The following is a 27,789-nucleotide window of genomic DNA, read 5'->3' as shown; positions in this document are numbered from 1 at the left end:
TAAGAAAAACAGTAGCACGTTGCTTCAGTCACCAGCACAAATTAGGATGGGGAGAAAAAAGTAAGATTCATCAAAAGATATTTCAGATTCTCAATTTTATTATATACACACAAGGACCTAGATTACTGTAAATAAAACTATAAAATAATTGGAAATTACAGCAAAAATGATTATTTTATAAATATTTTAAAATAAATCCAATTTCAATAAAGCAAAACATTCAAAGAAAAATGGAACTGCAGTGAGCAATATGATTTGGCTATACTCTGACACTTTCTTTGGCATATAAAAGTAGAACATACAGCTTTGGCAAGAAGTAGTATTTATTTATAATAAGGCAATTTCCATCAATAGTCACAGTAAAGTTACAGTTAATATATTACTTTTATAATAAAAAGAAAATAATTAGAATCAGAAAACTCAAATTATAAATACAATAGTAATAAAATACAGATCATATACAAATCATAGGCCACAGTTTAAACAAAAGTAATGTAACATCGCAGCATGTTTTAAATTACGATAGCAAAAAAGGGTTTAAATAAATGCATCTTTTTTTTTTTTTTTTTTTAGTTTTTTATTTCTGGAGAATTTGGAATGGCATTTGCAAAAAGAAAATAAAAATCTAATTTCACTTCTTAAAGTTAGATATCTTAATATTGTTAACAATTTAAAATTTTATTAAAAAATAGTCCAAAAATCAACCATATCAAAAATATAACATTCTCTTGTGCTGTAGTACATTAAAATTATATTGTGCATAAAATATTTAGCCATCCATTTAGAGATTCACAATTTAAAAATATTCTTTACCATAAATTAATAGTTTAGAATTAGTCATTTAAAATTTCTTTAATCAGTTAGTGATCAATAATAATTACAAAGTGAAATACATTGTGATCAATACACAATAGTAACTACATACATAGTGCTTCAGTATTTTTATACATTATTTATAAGTTCAAAAAAAATCATTTTTTTTTTTTTTTTTTTCCTATTTTTAAAAATACACAATAAAAGTTTTAGAAAAATCCTGAAAATAGTAAATGTATTTATACAAATGCTTGAATATTATTAACTTATCCCATTTTTTCATCCTTATTTAGGAGGTAATATGCTCCTTAATCATATATTTCCAAATTTCTTCATATATACATGATTACAAAGTAATAAAAGACAACATTTTTTTAGTATGATAAATGGATTTGCTAAATAATTTAATTGCAGTTATCACAAAATGTACACAAATGACATTTTTTTAATTGCACTAAATAAATTTTAAGTATGACAAAATTAGATTCTTGTGATAACACTCAACAGCAGCACTTATTTAAACTATTTGAAATTGGCAGAATGACAAATTAAATGGAATATTTAATACTGATAAAATAAAATTATAATTCTTCCTATTTAAGACAGAATCGAATTTCATACAGCACTAAAAAAAATGCTGAAATATATATTTTAAGCATTCTTAAACAAATAAAACTATAAACAAAATATTAATTTAACTTCAGAATATTTGATAAATAATTCAATATTCAAAACAAAATATACAATGAAAAATATAGAATCTGAATTTCTGCACAGCAAAAGAAAAATTAATTCCAGGAATTTCTTACCTTAAAGCCACATTAAATAAATATGGAATGAAACAAAACAAATATAAACAGATAGGCTTCATATAAATTTGAAACTAATGGTGCTTACTTTGATTTATAATCAAACAAAATCACAAAATGTACAGAAAAAAAAATCGCAACAAAAATCAACAATAAGCTAAATGCATAAAGTGTTCTCACTACAGATTGGGTTGCATTAAAATAAGAATAAAAAAAATTATAAAGATCCGGATAATTACTTAAACACAAAACCACTAAAAAAATAAACTCGACTAAACCAAGCTGTATTCTCTTTTTTTTTTACAGTTCATTATAAAAACTGGAAAAATAAAACTTTATTATTAAATGAAATGCATGTGATATTTTTAAAAATCCCACTATCAAGACAAATATGGATTTTAAAATGCTTGATAAGTCTGCTCTGAGAAACTTCATAAATATTAGTCAAGAAATAATATACACCCTAAAAATAAAAACGTTATAAAAGAATTATTTTGTAATAATTACCCTGCATACTTGAAAAGTTGAATAATTTTTGGATTAGCAAAAAATCAAATAAGATGTTAATCTTTTATGTCAGCTCAGAGTACTGTATAAATTAACTGTCTAGAAAAATAATACTCATTCGGAATTACTACAAAAATTTTAAAAAAACACTCTAAGCAATTAAAATAGAAAAAAAAATGATGCCCAGGATGAACAAATTTCATAAAATTTGTATCATATAAATCAATATTTCCTGTAAGTAGAAAGGCACAATCAAGATCTATTCATAAATATAATAATTTAGTAAAAGTCTTTTAAATATTTTGTTAACATCCCACAATAAACATTTTATGTCAAAAATTCATATCAAGCAGACTTTTAAACAGCTAACAGTAGTAGACAACAAAACAAGCAGAGAAATTAAAACATACTAAGAAATACTGATATATATATATATATATATATATATATATGTATATCATTAAAAAATTTATCTCTGCATTACCATTTCTGCAGTATTATTGAATCAATTTACAAACAAGAAAAATACCTTTATTTGATTAAATGAACATATTTTTCAATCAGATCACAATTTTTTAGCCTCGGGAATAAATACAACAATCAACAAAATTTATGATGATTTTAATCCAGCTAATTGAATACTTTGAAGACTAAAAACATCACAGAAACATCGACTAGGAGAAATATTCATTTTAAAGACAATTTGAATAAGAAAACTGGAATATGTACAGTTCACAATAGATAGTTTTAGAGCACAAACACTCAACAAGTAATGTAATCAAATTTTATATCTAATTCCAATTAAATACATATTAAAATATGAAATGTAACATGTAGTTAAATTGAAATGTGCAACATTTACATAAATAATAATTTTATATAGTAATATTCAAAAATACAATATTTTTTAATAATTTAATAATTTTAATAACTTTTAATAACAAATTATAATAATTTTTAATTGTAGTTGTATATATCTCATAATTTTTAATGTTAATATGGAACGAAATATCTTGTGAAAAGAAAGGAATCAAATAAAAAGAAAGAAAAAGGAATGTATATTAAAAATAAATCAATGAAAAGCTTTGAAATGTAGGGAGGAAAATCATAACAGTAACAATGATTCTAAGCCTCAAGATAAACAAAACTAGAAAAAAGCAATAACAAAATTCTACAATTAGTGATTTAGATAATAAAAAGCATGGCATTTTCTACGTTTACAAATATTAAAAAAAATATACAGATATAAATAACTCTGGTATTGAAAAAAAAAAAATGCTTGAAATATAGCGGACATATATTCTGTTATTTTCCACAGAAATATAGCAGAAAATTCCATTGGGAAATATTAGTTGCTTGATTCATAAATAATAGAATTCTCCCCACCACTTAATCTGTTTTCAAACATGAGAACATTGCTCTGTTAACTGTCAGAAGTCTACAAATTTCATGACCCTTGTTTTCCCAGCTGGAGATTTCACATTTAAGAATGAATGATAAAGAGGCACATGGCTAACTTACATTAAAAGCACTTCAGTATTTTATGAGTAATTTACAAAATATACTAGTCATAATTAAGAAACTACTCTGTAATTCTTAAATAAATCAGAAAATAAATATAAAAAAAGATGCTAATAAAAAAAATGGACGCATTATTACTCTTCATTTTAGATTTCTAAAAATGGCAGTGATTATAATTAAATTAATATTAAACTTTGTACTAAAACAAACAGTTACACTAGAACAGCATAACTAAAAATGACTAACAAATGTTAATGGCAACAATGCATGATACCTATATGTTGTGCAACTCATGTGAAATATAATGTGACTAATTTAATTTGTACACCGCTGGAAACTTTTCAAAAAGTATTCAGAGCTGATATATATATATATATATATATATATATATAGTACTGTAATAAATAATGTTAATTAATATTAGAAACCACAAGAACTTAATGGAAAAAAGCATTATGTATTAAGTAAAAAAATATTCAAAAATTTTATTAAATTTTTTATTGCAATTCATTAATTTTTTTTTACAGTAAGCATTTACCAATAATTCTTTAAAGATTCTCAAAAATTATTTCCATAAAATATTTTAAGGAAATTAAATAATGAGACATAAGTCATTTAAATGTTTTACTGATTAATAAATCTTTGAAACCTATTTGAGTGAGTCCAAAAGTTTCCAAACGCTAGAGATCAAACATGTCATTATTTTTATAAAACTGTGCCTCCAAGTGATGTAAAAAAAGAAGAAAAGATGAATATGAAAAATTATAAAGAAAAATGCTTTTTAGCTTCTAAAAGGAGAGCTTATTAAGTAAATAAGTTAATTGAATGTGTAAAAAAAGCTATATGTACACAATTTATTCCTAAATAAGACATTCAAAATTGAAAGAAAACAATGATCATGAAATAACTGGACTTCTTTTTAGGTCGAAGTAATAATTTTCAGTTAATAAAAAAATCAGCTCTTTCCAAAATTTTAATCAAGGACACTTTAATATTGATCCAACCAAAATACTCACATTTAATAATTAAATATAATCCACTCACAACAAACAAATATCATAACAAATCATATTAAATATGTAAAAGGAAAAAAAAGTAAATCAAAGTAGTATTTTTTATATAAAACAGAAAAAAATGCACCATAAACAAATTCTACAATATTATAAAATAAATTTTGCATGCACTATACATAAAAATTTTCTGCTAAATGAAAAAAAAAAAAAATTAACAAAATCTTTTCACCTAAATAAATAGAGAAAAAAAAGCTTTAAAAAATTATGGTTTTCTGTTTGTTGTATCCATATTTAAAAAAATTCTAAAAGCTTCCACGAAACGCTGAGTGCTAAATATCCACTAAGATCAATGTCTAACACATAGGTAATACCTATTTACATAGTAATTAATTCTTATACAGGTAAAGAAGATGTTTTGCTGCATACCCTCAATCCTGTTGTATAAGATCAAAAAAGTATTAATGTATTCATACAAAGAAGCTGGTGCAAGATTTAATCCATTTCTGGGACTGCAGAAGTAGCTATACTTTCTGTTTCATAAGATGAATCGTGTTTTGCAAGGATACGGAGAAGTGGACGTAACTTCAGCCACCATTGATGTTTGGGTATCCTATGCCTATAAATGAAAGATAAAAAATATCAGCAAGAACTTCCAAGTTATTGCACAAAGAAAAATAAAAAAATTTTACTGAATAAAAATTCAACATAATAAGAGACAATTTCAGAAGTTTAACTGATTTAACTGACAGTTTATCAATGGAAATAGTTTTTACATTTTCTTTTATATATATATATATTCAACAGGGATGAAATAACAGCTGCTTGAAATTGTTAAAATGTAAAAATAAATGATATGCAATGAATTACTCTTAATAAAAACTCATATTTCAAGATTACTTGATAATTGTCTATATGTTTAAACAAGAATTCTTGATTTATGTGTTGTGATCAACAAGTGTGATTAGTGTCACTTTCACAGAATTGCCTTCCTTCTTATTCTTTAAGATTAGTAAGCAAAATCAGTTAAATAAATATTATTTCAATTTCTTGAATATGTATCAGATTTGAGGTCACAAAAATTTTCTCCACACAAAAACAGGATCATATGTAAAAAAGTTTAAAAAACAATAATTTAAAGAAAAATTGCTGTCAGTGACAGTTAATATATTGCAATCATGGAGGTATTGTGAAATTTGTAATTATTTCATGCAGGGATAATCTTTTTATTGCATACCTTTTTTAAAAATTAATCTAAATTTGCACAATATTTTGTTAAAATAATAACTATTTATATTTTTTATTTGAATTAGTTAAGTGTTTTAACTCATTAAACTTTTTAAAAATTTAAAGCTTCTTCTTTCTAATTGTAAGTCAAGACTTCTTTATCTAAGAATCAATACTTCAATCAAAAACAAATAAAATAGAGAAATTGTGGAAATTATAAAAATAATTCCTTTCAAATTTTTTAATATTAAATTATATTAAATATTAATATTAAAAGATATTAAAAACCCATCCGTATAAGAAAAACATAGATTCAAATTTAACAAAAAGTACAAAAAATTCTATAACTTTTTGTTTATCATTCCTTGCCTTTTTTTTTTTTTTTTTCCTCACTATCTCATCTATTTTAAAATTTTTAATACATACTTTATTGGACCAGATAGGCATTGTAAGTGAAAAAAAAAGATAAAGCATTTCTTCTAACAGTTTCAAAGGAGGAGTAAGCTTTGAATATAATGATATAGTTTAATTTGAAAACTATAAAAAACTTTTAAAGCAAATTCACACATCTAGATCAGAACAATATAGAATGATAATGCTTTGGGTTCAATTCAAAGTCCAAATTACTTTCATATTCTAATTATATATATATATATATATATATATATATATATATATATATATATATATATATATATATATATATTAGTATATGAAATAAAGTAGATATTTAAGCACTAAAAAAAATATACTTGAAGTCAGTTTCTTGCTTCAAAGTCTGTACTGGAGTAAACAGATACTGTCGTCTTACTAAGCCCATTAACACTGCAGTGTCAGGAGATGTACAACAAATTTTACCATCAGCTTGTTTATATTGTTTTAACTGTGTTAAAAGCCAATCAGTAGCTTTAGCTGCCATTTTTGTACCAAAATTTCTATCAAAAGGTGATGGACTGCCACCCTAGAATTTAAAGAAAATAAGAAAATGTACTTTCAATAAATTCATTTGAAAAAGTTCTAAATAAATTTTAACAAAATCAATCACACAGTAGCATTGCTTTTCATACAGTTAAACAACTTATTGCAAAAATTATTTCTGTGAAAATAGTCATGTGTAAATACTTAATGTAGACTTCATTAAATATCTAAGTTTATACTCAGATTTTTGAAGACTATATTTACACTTCATTTAATTAAGTTGTTTAATGCAATTTAGAAAACAATAGATATTTACTTGTTGCATGTGCCCAAGAACATTCATTCTTGTTGAAAATATATCCTTTCCTTCTTCAGAATACAGACGATATATAAAATCAGTGGTGTAATTGTCATTTGCTTTTTCATTTCTAAAAATAAAAAATAATATTATGATTAATAATATAAGGAATCAAGACAAATGAATCTAATCAATACCATTTTGAAATAAAATGCACAATTTTCTTTTGCTTGTTTAAAATGTCTCGTAATATTTCAAATTTATTCCTTTAATATTCCTGATTACACATTAGCTAAAATTACAACATTTACAATATATAAAAATAATCAACAACATATAAGAAAACAGAAAGACAAGATATCCCTAAATTTTACAAAAAGTACTATTTATTTTTATATCAAGTTTTATTTATTTTTAACAATTAATACTAACACATAACCTTTATTTATTATACTAATATCATCTTACAAATCACCTTCAGTGATCAAGTAGCTTGTTAAAAATATTAGAAAAATTTTATATCTCTTATGCTTGATGTTCATGATTCTCCAAACAAAATATTTTTAAGCAACAAATTGTGACAAATATTAAATTTTTGTGTGTGTGTGTGTGTGTGTTTTAATAGCTGCATGTCTTTTCTGTTTATTACGCACACAAACCTTCCTAATGGAGTCAAGTCCCATGTTATCATGGAGTAATTAAAAACTTAAGTACCTGGATAACCTATTTCAAACTGCATGCAGTGTTTTTTGGTAATGTAATTTCACTCTACCATTCCTCATACAAATCGTTCAGATAATAAACTACCTCTTTTAATTTTCAACAATGGAAGAAAATTACAGGGATAAATATACTTAATAAAACAATGACACTATTCAAATTTCAGAGCAAAATTAAAATTTATAATTAAAAACTATACAAAAATCCTCTTTGAAATTATTAGAATTGAAAGAGGATGTCATGGTAACTAAATTAATACTTTTAAAAAGAAAATTTTTTAAATGATGTAAAATATTATTTTCAGGAGATATCTCGGAAAAACATAAAACTATCTGAAAACATTATAATAGATTTAAATAATTTATCATTATTATTTTTTAACTCCAATGTAAAAAAAAGGCTGTAATTGTAACAATTTATTTCATCAAAGAATAAAAATTTTATTTGTGCTTTTCAATAAATTTTTTTAAATGCTTTTTTTTTCATAAAAAATGAAACAATTTAGCATAAAAATATGCCCTAGTCTTTTGAATATTAAAAATGCCCTCACATGAGAGCATCTAATTATAATGATGAGACATTATTTATATAGATACTATATTTGGATTTTTATCCTTTTAGCAAGGCAGAAACAGCTGCACTATGATTATGCAGCAAAATAATTTTTATTAAGTCACACCTAGTTAAAAAGCCAACAGTTTCGAAAAATTACTAAACTAATATGAATCACAACATTCTCTGAACTAAAAAGAAAGGAAAAGAAAGAAAAAAGGAAGGAAGAAAGAAAAGAAATGCGAACTCTGTAAAAGTTGTTTTCCAGCGTGGGCTAATCTACTGCTAGAAAACAGTGAAATGCTGAAGAATGAATGTTACTCCAAAGATGATTAAAATACAACTTACTAATTAAAATCAAATACAACAAACATAAATAAAAGCAGATATTCTGAATAATTTGCAAAAATATAGTCAAATGCAACTTTTCTAAAACTAATTTGCATAAAATTCTTAAAATCAAAAACTGACCTCCCATAAAAATGAAATAAGAATTTTAAAGATTTTTGAAATTTGCAAGAAAAAATGAAACAGTGAATAAAATTTGTTTACATTACACACATTTTATATTTTACAACCTTAAAATTAAGAAAGAAAAAATAGAAATTAATAAATATAATTTTTCAATAAAATGCAAAATCTTAAAATAAATAATTATATATGAACTTGGTTCTTTCCAGTTTTCCTTTAAATTATAAAATGTCATTATTTATTTTAATTAATTAATTTATTTTTAGTACCTCAAAACTAATCCTCTTTGCACGCCTTCAGCCATTTTAGACTGCATATGGAACACATCTCCCATCAAATCTTTGGATGAGAAAGGTTCTTCAAAAATATAAGCAGCATCAGCGCCACCTGCCAATCCTGCAAGAGTTGCTAGATAGCCACAATAGCCACCCATAGTTTCCACAACAAAAACACGCCGCTTTGTGCCCTGGGCTGATTGGCGGATTCTATCACAAATCTAAAAAAGATTAGTTTTTAATTTGATAATAAATTTGATCTAATCAATAAAGCTAAGAAATTTCTAACCTTAAAACATTTGACAAAACCAGAAAGAAATCTTCAAGAATCTGAATAGAAAGAATTGATGAAAAAAATCAAATGTAACACAATACTGAAATTTCATTCTTTTCTCTTTTATATAATGAATGTCAATATTCAACTTCCAATGACATTTCTGTTTTTTTAATTCTTTATTTTTTTAAACAACCCAAGATGTTGGAGTTTTTATATACAAATTTGCAAGATCTCAAAAACTTATAATAAAATTGTTTTGTTTAATCTAATTTTATAGTATATCATATTATTACTGAATACTGAACATTCTTATAATAATATAACTAAGAAAAATATGTTCGTTTCATTGTTAACAATTAACCTTAGTTAATTTTCTATCAAAAATTGTTTTATACATGGCCTTTAATTTGCTTAATCATTGTTAACATCTAAAAAGATAAAGTTTAATCTCAATTGAAATAATGTAATACATAAATATAATATACAAAAAAAAGCATTTTAAAATAACAAACTTAATCAAAATAAATGCTATTTCAAAATTCAGTTTCAATTTTAATAATTGACCCCCCCCCCTTCATTTGTTTCATCAAATATTTAATCATGTGATTTTTTTTTTCATTGATGAAAGCAAAAGAGGGACGATTCTATTTAATATCTTTGTAACTTTCTAGACGAATAAAAAAAAGTGAGGTTGCAATATTGCAAAATTTAGAATAAAGATGTACTGGATATTTATGTTTATAGTAGAGGTATGTTGTGGGACTATCTCCATTAGAAAAATTCATGTGCACAATAAGTACAACTTAAATAAGAAAATTAAAGTAATACAGTTTTAATGGCAAACAATTTGGTAGGACTATGGACATGAACTTTTCTAAAAAATTTATCAGAAATCAAATATAATCGATATTCCCAACAAGCAAATGATAAATAGAAAAAAATAATTTTAAAATAGTTATTCAGAAAATAATGAAACTTTTTTTTATCAGCTTTCTTAATTTTTATCTTTAAACATAAATGATTATGACAAAAGGACCAACTCTCTTGCTACCAATTCATAATTATCTCATTCTATTTCAAACCTTTTTTGAGATAGATGTAGAGAGAGAGATACATAGATAAAATTAAAGTTTACAGCATCATTTAATTGAGGAACAAATGTCAAAAAGGAGTTATTACTTCAGTTATTTCATTGATTGCCGTGTCTGCTCCTAGTGAAAAATCTGTTCCAGGAACATTGTTACTAATTGTAGCTGGTACAACACACATTGGAATTTGTAATTCAGAATATTTTTTTCTGGCTTCAGCTAGCTGCAATACTGAGTGGAATGCCTAAAATAAATATTTATGAAGAAAATAAAATATGTGGCTACAAATATTAAAAAAATATTAATAAAGAGAACTTTTCCAAACTTAAAATCATAAATAACTTTTTATCTAATTTGACAAAAGATTGAAAGTCAGATGTTTGATATTAACAGTGAAGAAATTATATATTTTTTTCATTAAAATGAACACAATAATCAAAGCAACTTATAAAAGATCAATAATATTGATTATGAATATACACATTTTATGGTGCACTTGAGAAGGAAGTCGTTATAATCACATTTTTTTTTAAAGTACATTTAGAAACTAAAACATTTTTAGAAGTCATTTAAGTACACTCCCAAATGATATTTTTAAAAATTTGCATGAAAGCAAAGAGCACAGCTGAAAAGAACAGTTTAATCGTGCTACTTCTGTCTGGCTCATTTTCTTAAACAATTTTTTAAAAGTTTAACTCTCTAAAAAGTTTATTTTCAGTATATTCAGTTAAACAAGAGGTGACAAAAGATTTCACTGTATATTAGCTTTCATATTGAATGTTGCAATAACTTTAACAAACTGATATAATAATAGATTTACATATAAATTCAATCTAAATTTTCTTAATATTTAAACATCCATACTATTATAAAGTTCAGGTAGTAAAAGTCACCTTTTATGTGTCTTATTTCAACAAAAATTAATTCTAAATGAATAAACAACATACCTCAAATCCGCCAATAACTAAAAGAGCTTGTATTTTGTATTTCCTAAATTGCTCAACAACTTGCTCCATATATTGACCAGGCAGTGTTCTGAAAATAAATACATAAAAATTGCATTAATTTTGTTAATTCTTTTTAAATATATCATTACTTCACAAATTATAGAGGATTGGTATCAGAAATACTAAATTTTAAAAAAAAACCATATCATTTTTTACTTCTTTTATTTAGATTAAGTGCCAATGGAATTAAAGATGCACAATGCTAAATAAATATCATAGTGTGCAAGGTTATTAATTTTGACTTTTAATGATAATGATGTTTCTAATCATTAAATGATGATTTCTTAAACATACTATTGCACATTTATTATACAAAACTCAGTGTTGCCTTACATTTACATTCCAATTTTTTAAATATTTTACAACACTTTTTAGTGATTCGCTCAGATTAAGTTTAAATATTAATTACTGTACATAGTTTCCTGTCATTTACATTTTAATCTGGTTTATATTGTAATTCCTCTGATTAAAAAGTATTAAAGAGAAATAATATGACATACAAATTCTACATGTTCCTGCTATGTATTTTTGTTTTGTTGTATATTCAGAATTTTAAAATGAAATTGTAAAATTAATTATGCAACAGGTGAATAAAAAAAACAGGAATAGTTTTCAGATTTTAAATTTTTGGCACATTAATCTAGATTAAATCAAAATATTGATCCTTTACATAAATAATAAATAGCAAATATATAATTACCTTTTAGTCCCTAAAAATGCACCTCCTTGTCCAACCCACCCAGTTACATCTGACCACTTCATATCTTGAATCTATAAAAAATAAATTTTTAAAAATATTAAAAAATGGTTAGAGTCAATTGTATTAAGAAATAAATACACAAGAAAATTATCACTAATTCATACATATTGCTTTCATAACATTCCTGACAATAGCTTGAAAATTATTTTTAAAACGACAAATTTGAAAACAATTAAATGGCCATTGGAATTTCAATGATTAAATCTTTATTAATGAAGATTAAATTACATTTATTCAGCACCTACTTCAATTGTGAAGTCTCATTCAGGGAGAGATAATATCAACTTTTGGACAGTTACTATATATATATATAATACAAAACTAATGAAGGCAAATACATAAATTTATTTATTGTATCAATAATGAAAATGCGATATTATTTATACAATATTATTTATTATACATTAAGGGCTATCAATGAGTTTTTTCAACTCAGATTGCATCAGAAAGTAGAGATTAAATAAACAAGAATAAAAAATAAAAAAATTGCACAGATATAGTAATTTCATGCCTGTAAAATGTTTTTGGAATTCTTCATAATTATATGTAACAATATTTTCTATATGTAATAGTATTTTAGACATAATGAAAATGAATTAATGAATTAATTACTCATTACACACTAGACATTTATTAAGTAAAAAATTAAATCAAATTTTCATACAAATGCATATTTTTTTTTAATAATGAATTAAAACTATACATACATTATCTTCTATCAGCCCATCAATACCATCATGGATGCCATATACTGTATCTCCTCTAAATAAACAGTTTCTAACAAATGATCTCACAGCTGCATTCATTCCACAACAAGGAGCTCCAACATGCATCACAGCAAAAGTATTACCTTTCTATAAATTGAAAATAAAAATCTTGAAATTATAATAAACTCTTCTAAAATTAATTCCATAATCTTATTTTTAAAATTATACATACCTTCTACAAATTCAAAATGCAGCACAATAAGAGAAAAAAGAATTTTAATAATATAAAAGAAAATAACTTTCTTAGATCACAATTAAAAAATATTTATAGAAATTTATTATCAAAATTTCTCCTATGCATTCAAAATTTTTTAATATATATTGAATTTAATTAAGACAAACACTCATGCATATATAAAAACATTTTTAGAAATACATGTAATGTATTAAAAAACTCACTTTTCCATGCACCATTTCATCAAATATAACTCTTGGAGGTCTTAGTCTAGTAAGCATCTTATAAGTTTGTAAATTTCGTTCAAAGCTCCTATAAATAATGATGAAATGTTTTATTATTGTAAATAAAAAAAAAGAATTTAAATCAAATGATTCATTTTAATTCAATTATGTTTTTGGCACACATAAAAATACTATGAGCTCCTACAGGAAGAAAAGTTTTATGAAGAAGTACTTTTTATTTTATGGTTTCTAAATGGTTAAACATTTTCCATTTTTAAAATGAATGAAAATGTGCTTTGTTATGATAAATAAATTACCAATCCAAAAAACCTTAAATAAGTTAGGTTGGGTCTGCATTATATAAAACAAAAATACAATAGTATGCATGGGTCATGCAAGCTAAACTAATTCACAACAGTAATACTGATGAATCTATCCCTTTTCCAAAAATAAGAAATTATCAATCAATCATCAAAGTTCTCTTTTGGGAATTCTTTCTAAATTTACAATTATTTACATTTCTAGTCTATCTCTTAATAAAATTGAAATGTAGTCATAGTGATATGATATATCTGAAAATAAAAATTTTAACCCTCTTTTCGAAATTGTTAAGAAATATTCTCTCTCCTTTTAAATGTAATTTAGCAAGCTAACACTATCTCTTAAGATATAAATATTCAGAAGTTAATAAAAAGAGCTGATATGAATAATAAGTGCAAATAAAACAAATCCAAAGGAATACATATATGAGATTTTCTTCCATTTAAATCTAAGCATTTCTCATAGCTTTTGATTAAAATTGGTTGTTTGTTTATACAGCAATAATTCATTAAAAACACTTTGAAAAATAAACATAACTGAATTAAACAAAAAAATTTTAAGTCTATTTCATACATAAATATGATTTAAAATCAATGTTAAAAATTAAAAATGGAAAGGAGAAAAAAAAAAACAACAAAATTATAATATTACCTTCCTCTTAATTTCACAGCTTCTTCCCATGATTTATTACCCATTGCTAGTCCAACAGCTTTAGTCTATGTATTAAAAAAAAAGTAAAAAGTGTTACTGTTTCAGAAAATTAAACGTGATAAGAAATAGTTGATATCCTGCCAAAGATAAACAAAAACAAAACAATCCCAAAATATACCTTTTCAACACATTGCATAAGAGGCACTCTGACAGCTTGGTTTCCATCTAATGAAACAACACAAGCTTCTGAATCTGGTGTTGCTTCCAAAAGTGCATGAACAGCTTCAGCACCCATACGACAACCCTAAAATGAACACAATTTTTAAAAATCGTTGAATTGATCACAGGAGATTTTAATGAACATATCTTACAGCTTTAGAATTTTTATTTTAATTTTTTTATGGTAACATATGAATTCAAATATGCCCTTTAAACAAACAAATACATGAAAAATAAGTGTAAGTGAAAGTGTAATGATATTTTCTGAAATGATTCATATATTTTTGAGTAATCAGGGCATGGTTATAATTGCTCATTATTAAGAAATAAAAAAAACCTTGTATAAAAAGAATGGCAAAATGAAAATTATAAATTTGTTCAATTAATTACATTGATCATTGTAAATACAGTAAGGAATTTTAATTATCTATTCACAAAGAAATAGTACAAAAATAATTAAACAAGTATAAAATATTCTAAAAAGAATTATTTTTAAAGGATCCAAAAAATAAATATTTAATTATATTTTAATAAAACAAAAGGGGGAATTACCAAAATGCGATCAAATGCAGAAGGACTTCCTCCTCTTTGTACATGACCAAGAACTGTGATTCGTGTGTCTTGTTGTAAACGGTCTTCAATAATCTATATAATATATTACATGTAATATTAATTAAAATAAATTTTTCATTTAAATTAATTAGCATATAAATATATCCAAATATTCCAAAATATATCCAAATATTATTTTTAATAAATTACTTTTTTCACTTGCTCAGCTGAAATAGGATTCCCATCTATATCTTGGGCTCCTTCTGCCACCAAGATGATATTCAATCTTTGACCATTTGCACGTTCCTACAAATAAAAAATAATTATCAAAACTATATTTCAGAAAATAAATAAATTTTTCATAATATTTTGATATAATAGTAAAACCTTTTAAAAAATTTTAAAAATAAACTGTAAATAAGTCAAAATGTTTTTCTGTTCTTCTTTACGAAAGATAGCATGCACAACATAAATAATGTCCACAGTAATAAAATATTTCTTTATTTATAGCCTCAATATTCATTCCCACTTTATTTTCATTATACTTTATATCAATCTTATAAAATTAATTTCATTCTATAAACACATGATTACAAAATTCTTTTAAATTAAAAATAAAATTAGAAGATACAAAGAGAATTTGTATACTATAATATTTTAAATAAAAGTGTTTTGCATTAAATGTTATACATATATTTTTTAAAAAATGCATTTATTTATAAATTTATTAGCATTCTATTGAAAGCTAAAAATAAATACATTTTTACTCTTTTGAATATGATGTTTATACAAAGCAGTTTACATACATAGCCTAGCTATATTTTAAATGTTTGCTACATTATAAATACGGAATATTTTGAATAACAAGACTATAATGAAAATTTTATGACACTCAATTTAATATTTATTTCTTTTCTTACACTGGCACAATATAATTGAAATTGGCCGATTAACTAAAAATTGTAAGCATACTAGAATAAAATATTTGAAAAAAGTTTTATTCCAATAATGCTAGATATCAGTAATAATGAATTAAATTAAATAAATACTGTCCACCTTAAAGCCATTATGATTAAAACTAATGAAAAATGTTTTTATATCAAATGAGATAAAAGCTATCATTATAATTTAATACATTGTAGATTTGACAGATAAATTGACATAATATATATTAGGTGAAAATGATTAAATTAATTATGTTTAATACTCTTTCATTAGTTCAACACTGGCAGCTATCGTTATCATCAGTAATGAAGGGATCCTATCTCAATGAGTTTATTCCATTTTGATCTGTTCTTTAGGACACTCTTCATATTACTTGATCAAGGAATAATAAAATCCCTATCACATATCCAAATCAACACAGTTTCAATCCATTCAATTTCATCCTTTTATCTAATATCCTTTCCCATTGAATTAACAGGGAAGATCTTTTTAGGAAAAGTTCAATTCTACCTGAATAACAAGATCTGTTAATCTCATCCTTCATTATTTTATAAACTGATTCATAATAAATATCCATAAAATACTTGTACAGCACATAATATCATCTTAATCACAGTCCATTCAACTTCACTCAATCATAAATACTTTTCTAAATTTTTTTCAAAATTAGCTAGAAAGTATTTGTGTTTGTGAATAATGCATGAAATATTTGAAGTAAATGGAAATTCAAAATGGGTCTGACAATATAAATAGGAATGAGAACTATAGCTGTAATACAGCATAAATGCTGATGTCTTATGTTATTTTTCTGTTAGGTTGACAACAGAATAAAGCATGTACAAAGGTTTTCAATGTTAAAGATGCTGAGAAAATAATTTAAGTATGATTTTTCCCATATTATTTCAGTTGCTCTTAAACTAAACGAAAACAGTATTTTCTAACAAAAATATTTTACTTTTGCAAAATATTCATAAGCTTTGTTATTAAGAGACCTTACAAATTATTTAAAAAAAAAATTTTTTGGAGAAGTTTAGTAAATTTTGACCAACCTGCAATAACTTCTTACAAAGAGTTTCTGGCCAAGCTCTTTCTGGTGGCCATTCAGGTATGAAAACAAAATCAGCTTCACTGGCTAATGCACCTACAAGGGCTAAATAGCTTTAAAAGATATAAAATCAATTATGAAAAGTTTTTCCAAAGATAAGAATTTTTAAAATATATTAGTAATGAATATGAAATCAAAATCATGAAATTAATACTCACCCACAATGACGGCCCATAACTTCTAATATGAAAGTTCGTTGATGGCTGAAAAAATAATTAAATTACAAAATTAAACATAGTATTAAAATATAAATATAAGGATATAATTTTAAAGATATCTGCTATAGCATGGTGAAAAGAAAGTAACTTTTTTTTAAATTTTATGTGGACGTAGGAAATAGCATAACTTACAATTAAAATAGTACTGCAAATATAATACTGAATATAAAAAGATTGTAATAACAGAAGCTTAACAAAAATAAAGTCAAACATTACACACATTTAGTCAAAAATATCAACATACTAAAAAGAAGAAAAAAAATGGCATTTGAAAGCAATTAAAAAAAACTTTATTTTCATGTTACCTCAAAATGTCATTTGAAATGTATTTATTACAAAAATTAAAAACAACTAAATTCATTTATATGAAGCAATTGCACTTAAACTGTAAAATTCAACAAAAAATAAAATTTTACAAAAATAAAAGTACTTTTTAATATTTCTGAATAGTAAAGATTTTATGAAAACTCTAACCCTGTATTTAAGAAATGAAAAAAAAAAAAAAAGCAGATAAAGAATACTCCTTCTCCCTTTACAACAATTACTCTTTTAGGAGTAGAAGCTTTTTCTCCCCTAGATTTAAGTAAAAATATATTATTTCATAACAATTTCAAACACTTTTAAATGTAAACAATAATAGTTACTTTGTATACATATATAGACTGTTATTTTTATAGTTTCTATAAAATATAAGCAATTAGAAATCTTATTTCTTTAATATATTATAAATGAACAGTATTGCATGCATAGCTGTGTAAAATCTGAGAATTTATTAAAATCAAAATTAGTCTGAAATGATGATTTTGATTCATGAAAGATCAACTTATATATCAAGAACTTAACAAGAATCAAATGTGAAACTAAGAAAATCTTATTGCTATTAACAAGACAAAGCAATTTAACAAATTCTTATTTTCTGATAATAAGTAATCTAATTATAATATCGCTGTATAAAAAAAGTCTTTTTCAAAAAGCACGAAAGATTTGATCCAAATAACTAATTACATTTAGATGAATTATTACTTACCTTGATGCTGTGGTAACAATAGCATCAATGGATTCTATTATTCGATGTAAAGCTGAATCAGTTCCAATGGTCATATCAGTTCCACAAAAATCATTATCAATTGAACCAACCATTCCAACAACATTCAGATGTGTACATTCTGAACGTTTTTCAGCAGTTATAACTCCTATAAATGATAAATTGATTGTTAACACAAATTTTGTAATTAGTTATTAGCTTATTAGTTAGCTTAGTTTAATAAGGTTAACATCTCAATTTAAAACTGCACAAGAGTTTATTTGGAACAGATCTCATGTGGAACAGTGACTCAATGGTGATATGACGAGACAATATTTTAGCTATTATCCTACTTTCCAAATTCCTGTACCACACAAACATCAGGAAATCAGACACAAAAGTGAAATTTAATGTGCACCAAATCTATAATGGGAACTAAATATTGAATCCATCTAAACTGAGAAGCCTATCTACGATTATTATAATACATCTTAAAGGAGAAAATTACTACACAATAAAGGTCCTTTTTCTTTAAATCAAAAGTTTTGTTTTTCAATTGAAACCACCAATTCTAAATTAATGGTAATGTTACATGGGAGTAATATTTTTATTTCAAAAAAGAAAACTAATCAAATGTTCTATATAATAAATATCAAATTCCTTTAGGAAGTAAAAACCATATATTAATTCATATAATAAATTACATATTATTTGAATTTAAAAAGAATTTTGTGTACTGTGACTATATTTAATTTGAAAAAAAAATTTACCTGTTTCAACCAGCTCATCTAGTAAAGATGACCATTCTTGTCGAAATATGTTAGCACCTGTTAAACTACCATCACCACCAATAACAACTAAATCTGTGATATTATGCCTTACTAAGTTAGCTGCTGCTTTTAGTCTACCAGCTCGAGTTGTGAATTCTTTACATCTGGCACTTCCAATAACAGTACCACCCTGAAACAAATATAAAGAAATGATAATGAATTCTATTTGGTTTTATAATATAGTTTGGTGCTGTTTGCTAGAAGTAAAGAAATAAAAAACCTTATTTCTCATTTGTATTATATAAATAAATTATAAAATTATTATTATTATAAATAAATTATATGAAACAAAGTCTTATTTCCTGAGATTATAATTTCTATAGTTACAACTATAATGGCCAAGATAAGCTAAATTTAAATATATATATATAAAAGTTTGGAATAGATTGTATTATCATAAAATGATCTGAAACATACTCCAATTTTCACAGAATTGCTTTCATTTCAATGCCTCAATCAATATCAATTTTCTTATGGTTTTTTTTTTTTTTTTTTGCAAATATTTTAATCACTACTTGGCTGATAAAGCTTTCAAATCACATAAAATTTAATCTATTGTTGATTAATATTTATAAATTATGAGAATAATTTAAGATTTGTAAATGTACAGTACGAAATAAAATATTACTACAAATATTTGAATTTTAACATTATGAAAAGTTTAGAAGCCATGGATATTAACTCTAACATATAATTTAGTAATTTTTTTTCTCCTAATATCAAGGATACCTATTCTTATTAACAGTAACAAAAAAAAAAAATGTTTAGAAGTTACCAACATCCAATAAAATGAGAATTAGAATAAATAAGCATATTGCATTTACAAATTTCAAAATAAGCTACAGGAAAAGGAATTTATATATATATCAAAAGTTTAAAAAAAAATTGAAAAAACATGTACAGATGGACAAAATTTCAAAGGAATTATTCATTTGTGGAAGGAAGATGCCATATACAAAATTCCATAAGTAAATTTTTTGTTTCATAAGTAAACAAACCTACTTCAAATAAAGTAAACAATTTATATACGATACAAGAGAATGATGGCTGACTTCCAAGAAGAAACAGAAAAAAGAAGTAAAATTGATAAGAGGCTTGCTCTTAAATGCATTAATTTATTACAAAGATAAAGTAGGGCAATTACCCAAAATCAGGACACTCATCTTAGTAATTACATAAACCCAAAACAAGTTTTGTAATTAAAAAGGTTCAAAGGCTTATAATGATATATTTTAAAGCGTACATAGCATGAACCTTCTTTTGAAATCCAATAAGTAAAGAAATCACTTTATAGAGATAAATAGGAGTTTTTTCTCTAATAAGTAAAAAAAAAAAGTTTCTTTTTAAATATTAATATTCTTTCATCAATCAGAGATCAACAAATACTGAAATCTAGTTGCTAAAAATGTACCATGTAAATATAACTCAACATTAACTATTCAAATCATGAATAGTTAATTTAAATAAATATTTTCACTTTAAATATTAACAGCATTTGTAAATAATAAAAAAACTTTAACTTAATAATAATCAGATTTAACTTCTGTTATGTAATGTTATACAATAAAATAAGTAATTTTGTTTCCTTTTTTTCAGCATATTTATATTTAAAAGATGTTTAACTAAACATGTTCAAGAACTTTTCTATTCAAAATAATTTTAAATTTCAATGAAAAGTTTTTATTAACAATATATCATAAATAACAAAACTCAATAACAATAATATAAACTAGTTTTAAAAAATAAATATTTTGTTATAATAAAAAAAAAAATTAGAATTTTAGCTTTATCTTAAATAATTTAAATAACATTATAATAAATCTAATAATATATAAAATAAATACAGAATAGATTTATTGAAAAATTAAAAAAAAATAATATGAAACAAACACTACATGCAATAGATGATGCTAAAGATGAAAATTAATGACAAGCCACTTCTACAACTGTATACCTTATGTATGATGCCTGAAACGCTGACCCAGGTTGCCTCAACTATGTATTTGTCTCCATCAACCATACCTTGGTATCCTTCTTTAATAAAAAATACTTTAGCTCCCATATACATTCCCATCCTTACAACAGCTCGTACGGCAGCATTCATACCTGCAAAGAAAAATGCATTGTTAAAACATTTTTATAAAATCAGAAGAGAACACAAATTCTTTTCTATATATTAAAGAAAAGAAAGCTCAAATATATATATATATATATCATATGTCTTTTTTTTTTAATCTTTATAAAAATAGCTATAAAAATTAAACTAAAAATAACTCATAATCTAGTACTTCAAAAATATACAAATAAATAAGAATGCATATAATCAATGATATTAACAATATTCTTGGAATGGATACCTTTTTGACGCTGCATAATTGCAGATGAAACTTCTAAATTAAATTTATCATGTAACCTAATGTTAAAAATATTTTAAAAAAATTGATTGAGATATTGGACTTTTTTTTTAAAGTTAGGGTTATCATTCCTATTTTATAGCAGTAAATTAAGATCTTGATTATTATTTTTTTCATTCTGAAAACTTTCTGAAGTTTAAACACTATTTTCATTCTATATATTTTTAACAAATTTTTGGTGTACACAGCTGTTTTTCTTCCCATTTTATATTAACACAATTACAGATCAGAAATTTATGCATGTCAATCTTTTTAAATATAATCTAGTTTTGTTTTACAATTAATACAATTCACCTTCATATCCATTAATTATTCTTACAGATTAAATCACAATTTGTTCTAAATTTTAGCTATTAATTTAAAAGTGAAATTTGCGTTCAGAAGTAAGAAATGGTAACAAAGAACATCTCAACAAGGGAAGAACAAGCAGAATGAAATTTGTCTAGTTTCATTTACATATGATATTGCATCATTCAATTATAATTCAGAATACAAAAGAAAATTTCAATTAAATAATAATTTTCTTTCAATTAACAGAAAATCATGTATACATATATATATGCAACGAGCAAACTTTTTGAAAATTATATAATTATGTGGAAGATGAAAATCTCACACGCTCCTTTTTACCTTGTGAATCACCGCCACTCGTAAAAACTCCGATAGCTCTATTTCTTTTGTCACTAAAAGAGCCTCTTGGAGCAGCCTTTCCCTCTCTGCTTTGACCAAAAGGTTTGATTTTAGTTTCATCTGGATCTGGAGATAGCATAGCACCGGTGTCCGCTCTTGAGTAGCGATCTGTCATTTTGTCTTGTTTCAAATTTAATTAACAAATACGAAAAAAATTATGCCTTATATAAAATAGTTAAACATGCAAACATAAAACTGAAAAATCATTGGTTTTCCACTATGAAAAATGAAACTATATCGGCACGTTAGATTAGTGCCGATGAGAGAAGGAGTGCAAGAGATGAAGGAATTTGAAGAGATTTAGCAGACAGCATTCGCCCCGATCGACCTTGGATGTCATTATTTTGCAGTTAACAGTGAAGTTAAAAACGAAACAAAAAAGTAAATCTAAAAGATTTCGGTTGATTGCAAGCTTATGAAATAAATGCTTACTCAGACGAATATACAACAAATAACATACCCAATAAAATATACACATTTTTATGAAAACCATTTAAGGAATAATATACTGCTTAACTTTTGAAGAACCATACGTGACCCATTGCACGCGTGACCCAAAACCATAATTTTTAAACTTTTTATAAAATTAAGTAAAATAAAACATTAATGATTGAAATATGTTTTTTTTTTTTTTATTCAACATTGTACTTTAAACAGAAATAAAAAAAATATTCTACTTATGTCCGTCTTTCATTAGGGATGAAGTGAACTAATGTGATGTTTTATGTTTGAAATGTTTGTTGTGTTTTCGAAAGAACATTTGCAGGAACCTGGGTTAAATTGATTTTTATTTAAAGGAGAAAAATCAAAGGCAACCTAAATTATAATAAAATGTTTGATGCACGGAGCAGATACAGACCTCCATCTGTCGAGAAAGTTTTGTGGTTTGAATTTTTATTAAATCCTAATCTCTTAGAAAAATATCTTTCGGAACCAAATTCAGGTAAACCATTTAAATACTTTCGAAAAATATTTAAAATTGAAGAATAGTATTTTTCATAAAACATTCAGAATGTCATTTAAAAAAATATTTTGTTTTTATTTAGATTTTTTAAAATTATTTTGAGTTTTGCCTTTCAAAGAAAAAAAAAATGTGCAGTTGGATTTTGTGAAACTTGCTCCAACTTCTCTTTTTTATTATACACTAGCCGCCTTTGGCGACCAGCCGGTTCGCCAATCTTAATCTTAAAATTTTAATAATTAAATATATTATGCGATTCCTACTTTAATAGCTTCTTCATCAAAATATTTTAAACTTCAAATTTTGATAATCATATAATTCACTCATAATATTATAAAGACCTTCAGTCATAGCATAATATGTATCTCTCTAATTTTCTGTTAGCTCCCGTAGAATTTATGCTTTAAATTCTACTGGAGCTAACAGAAAGTTAGATACATATTATGTTATAACTGAAGGGAAATGATTATAATATATAATTATTGCCCTTGAGTGCAACTAATATAATAATATACATATTATATTATTATATTAATTGCTTTCAATGTAATTAATATAATAATATTTTTTATTGAAACAAACAATTTCTTTTAATAATATGATTTCTGAAAAACAGAGTCACTGAGCGTTTAAACTTTATGGGCACTGAAGAATATCTTTTGTAATTTATGTAATATCTCAAGAATTTATCAACAAAATTTTCTCAGGTTCATCATGAGCAGATGGATTAGTTAACAATGTTTAGTTTTAAATGCATCAAACACTAAGAAAATAAACAGAATTGTTTAAAATAATCGGTCGAAAACAGGTTAAAAAACGATGTACTTGAACTATAAGCATATAAAAAAAATATGTAACTAACATAAATGCAATTTAATTATAAAAGCTTACAACTAACCTAAAAATAATTAAATCAAGTCTGCATCTGTTGATAATATTTGTGAACAATCAGATCACAAAGCACATGTGTGAATTTTCAACGGCAAATACAAAATATGGTAACGCAAATACGGGAATTTTTTTACGGCAGTTGGAGTAACGCTATCCACATTAGAAATGTTTAATTTCCTCTTTCTGTTTTATTTTAATTCAAAAGTACTTCAGAATGAATCTGAAAGATCAATTAATTAACAATGTTTAATTTTAAATGCAACAAACATTAAGAAAATAAACAGAATCGTTTGAAATAATAGGTCGAAAAATTTTAAGCCTATCCTTATTAATGTGGGGGGAAAAATAACTGAAGCCTTACTCATTTGGCGGTGGGAAAATAAAAATATTTTTTTGGCGGGAAAGTTAGTTTTTAATTAAAAATTCCAAAGAAGGGACCTCAGGTGCACATTCCCGACCTCCAAGGCATTCATGTACCAAATTTGGTAGCTGTAGGTCAAACGGTCTGGCCTGTAGAGCGCCAACGCACACACACACACATTGAGCTTTATATAAGTATAGATAATGTATCTATGATAGAAAGAAACTTATTCAATATACATTTTAGAAATATGTTGTTGCTGTTTTTTAAGTTTTTCATTCATTTAACATTTTATTTGAACAGTTTTTTTATTCTCTTATTTTGAAATTGTTAAATTTTAAGAATTATTTTGCTATTGTTTTGATTAATAGATAGATTAATGTAATAGATTAATAGATTTATTTATTATCTATTAATTGCATGCCATTGGCAATATTTAGGCTTAATTATCATTGGTGAGCATGGTCACATCTGACTAAAGATGGGTTTACCTTCAGCTAATTTTAAGATTTCAGAAAGATCACACATACACAGGAAGAGGTTTGTGCATGCACTGAAAGAGTGTACAATAGCAAGTGCTCATTTCAATGGAACAAGTACTTGCTACTGTATAATTTCTATGTGTATGTGGTCTTACTGGATTGACTTTAGCTATCTGAATTTACATGATACTTAAACTACATTAAACTTTATATTACCTTTACATGATATCTTAAATGATTTATTGCTGTCGGTAATAAGTATGAAACCTTTGGTGTTTAATTGCAAGTATAAAAAATGTGGAATTTATTTTCAGATCCTGGTCCAACTGATTTGATAATAAAATTTTTGGGGAATTCCATGTCTCCATCAAATGTAGATCAAGCTGGAAATATGAATCATAATCAACATGGCAATACCTCCCCTTTTACACTCTCACCAATGTTTGGAAATGGCTCTGAAGAGATGGTTACTGACAATGAACATTCTAAAAGTATATTCCACTTATATTCATTAAATTTATAAATAGTTGATCATTTTTTCTTAATATTTTTTAACCTTTTGATATTTTTATCAGCAATTATAACTCAGTAAAGTTTTTAGTTGACAACCTTATGTGAAATACTTTATTTTCTTCCTATTTACTTTTTGTTATGGTACTTAAATATTGAAAGACAATTCATTATATATAAAATACATTTTTGCTATCTTCTGTAGTTTCTATCTTTAATAATTACCATCCATATCATATTAGAATATATATTTATGACACAAATAATTACATATTTAAAAATATGGGGAAAAGAATAGAACTTATCACTTTTTTTATAGGTTTGACTATTTGATCACTATTTGAGCAGTTAACCAATATGACTTGGAGTTATTCCTTGTTATCAAAGTGCTAAAGAATAGGCATGATTATAAAAATATTTAGAAATCATCTATACATGTTGTGTAACTTATACATTTGGTATATTTTTGGTACTGAATTTCATACTATTTCTTCTTATTCTTTAGACTTCTGTGACTTTTGATACTTTAACCTTATTTAACTGGTTTGGTTTTTATTTTTTTAGTCTCACTCTATAAAAGAAAATAGTTGATTTTTTATATTTTAAAATAATATTTTAATATCATCATCATGCCTATTCATCCTTTTTATAATCAAATCAATTCAGTTTGAAAATTTATAGGAAGTTATATGGAATTATATTATTGTTTAATAAGGCCTTAAGCATTTTTGTACTCTGCAGAGCTATCTCATGAAGTTAAAAACATTTTCACTTCTGCATTCAGTTTTTGGGATTTTAATTACAGATTTTAAACTTGATTATGATGAATCTATCACTTTGAAATTTATTAGATTCATATTCTATATAATTGGTGTAATTTTTTGTATCAACATTAATTGACACTGTTTAAGTAACAGTATACTATCTGAGTTTGGCTTAATAATTTTAATTGATTTTCACTTCCTTTACTTTATTTTTTGATGAAGCCAGTGATTTTGTCCCATTTTGCTTTACTAACATGTACTTTTTATATTTAGGATTGGCCTGATTTATAACTTCTGTTATAATATTTAATTACAAGAGCATATTTTATTTGATATGAGAGTTTTAGACTTAATTGATAATGTAATTTAATTTATTTCATTTTTCTGTAAGTAAAGGCATTTTGCTGAAATGACTACTAAAGGAATTTATAAATTACTCATTTTCCAGCTTGCATTGTAGAACAAATTTCCAAATACAAATTCATGTGGAAACTTTCAAGAAAATTAAAATTCCAATAAATCTTTTTTCTTTTTCTGTCTTTTAGCATTTGTATTATAACCTCCATGCACTGTTGACTTGAATATATGATCATGCATGGAAATCAAAACTTTTTTTACAGTATTTCTTTTGGTACTTTATCAAACCTATATATCTACCAAATATCATAAAAAATCTACTTAGTAATTCTGAAGATAATTTACCAAATGTAAAAGGTTTTGTTAAATTTAAATACTAGTTATAATCCCATGTAGATTACAAAGGTATTTACTCGAATAATTTTGTATCAATTTCTTGAAAATATGCTGCTGTATTCTTGTATTCTGTATTTCTTTTTGGTTTTGGTTTAACTTTTAATACTAAAATTCTATAATATATAAAATTATATGAATTAATATTTTCTACATCTATTCAGAGGTGTGGAAAACTTTAATTTAATCTCAAATGGGATAAAAAAAGATAGTATGATAATTAAAGTACAACAACAAAATTTTACCAAATTAGTATATATCTACCAAATTTAACTTTTAACTTTTCTATTAAAGTTAAGCAAATCAATTGCTGAAAAAGATTAATTGCTTTTCTTTTTTACTTGCTCATTTGATTTCCTGTATTAAAAAATATTGCTGCTTTTTCTATCATATGAAAAGGCAGAGAAATAAATTGTTGAAAAAAATTGAGGATTTTGAAATTTATTTTATAATATTTAAGCTAGATTTTTTGGGAAATATCATGAGTATGACATTTTAAAAAATATTTATTGTATATAGTTGAAGTATTAAAAAATATATCTATTCTTCATTTTTAAAATTGTTTTAATTGCTGTTTGCAAAATCCTTATCCTTAAAAAAAATGTAATGCTTATTTTCCTTTGTTACATACAGTCTTTTATTATTTGCTGGCATTGAATTATAACTAACGGTTTTCTAAAAT

At 24.5% G+C, this 27,789-nt stretch overlaps 2 protein-coding genes across 2 annotated transcripts in view; one reads left to right on the top strand and one right to left on the bottom strand.

Moving 5' to 3' along the window:
- Positions 1 to 2,575: 2,575 nt before the first annotated feature.
- LOC129968758 (ATP-dependent 6-phosphofructokinase-like) lies at positions 2,576 to 22,703 on the bottom strand. The gene is made up of 19 exons (XM_056082983.1): positions 22,329 to 22,703; positions 21,239 to 21,390; positions 19,225 to 19,414; positions 18,458 to 18,623; positions 17,371 to 17,415; positions 17,157 to 17,265; positions 15,373 to 15,468; positions 15,163 to 15,255; positions 14,570 to 14,695; positions 14,392 to 14,456; positions 13,420 to 13,507; positions 12,961 to 13,107; positions 12,194 to 12,264; positions 11,434 to 11,521; positions 10,578 to 10,730; positions 9,116 to 9,342; positions 7,122 to 7,233; positions 6,640 to 6,848; positions 2,576 to 5,279 (listed from the first exon to the last, which is right to left on the bottom strand). The coding sequence occupies exons 1-19, from the start codon at positions 22,501 to 22,503 to the stop codon at positions 5,156 to 5,158; spliced, it is 2,436 nt and encodes an 811-aa protein (XP_055938958.1). The 5' UTR covers positions 22,504 to 22,703; the 3' UTR covers positions 2,576 to 5,155.
- A 400-nt stretch (positions 22,704 to 23,103) lies between these two features.
- LOC129969669 (integrator complex subunit 8-like) overlaps positions 23,104 to 27,789 on the top strand; it is a 29,971-nt gene continuing 25,285 nt past the window's right edge. Inside the window, exons 1-2 of the mRNA XM_056084325.1 lie at positions 23,104 to 23,331; positions 25,398 to 25,574. Of these exons, the coding sequence (XP_055940300.1) occupies positions 23,220 to 23,331; positions 25,398 to 25,574 (289 nt within the window). The 5' untranslated portion in view covers positions 23,104 to 23,219. The remainder of the gene's footprint in view (positions 23,332 to 25,397; positions 25,575 to 27,789) is intronic.

The sequence above is a fragment of the Argiope bruennichi genome, chromosome 5 (genome assembly GCF_947563725.1).
Source record: "Argiope bruennichi chromosome 5, qqArgBrue1.1, whole genome shotgun sequence".
Taxonomy (NCBI): Eukaryota; Metazoa; Arthropoda; class Arachnida; order Araneae; family Araneidae; genus Argiope; species Argiope bruennichi.
Note: the sequence above shows the minus strand (reverse complement) of the source record. Positions and strands in the feature narration are given on the sequence as shown.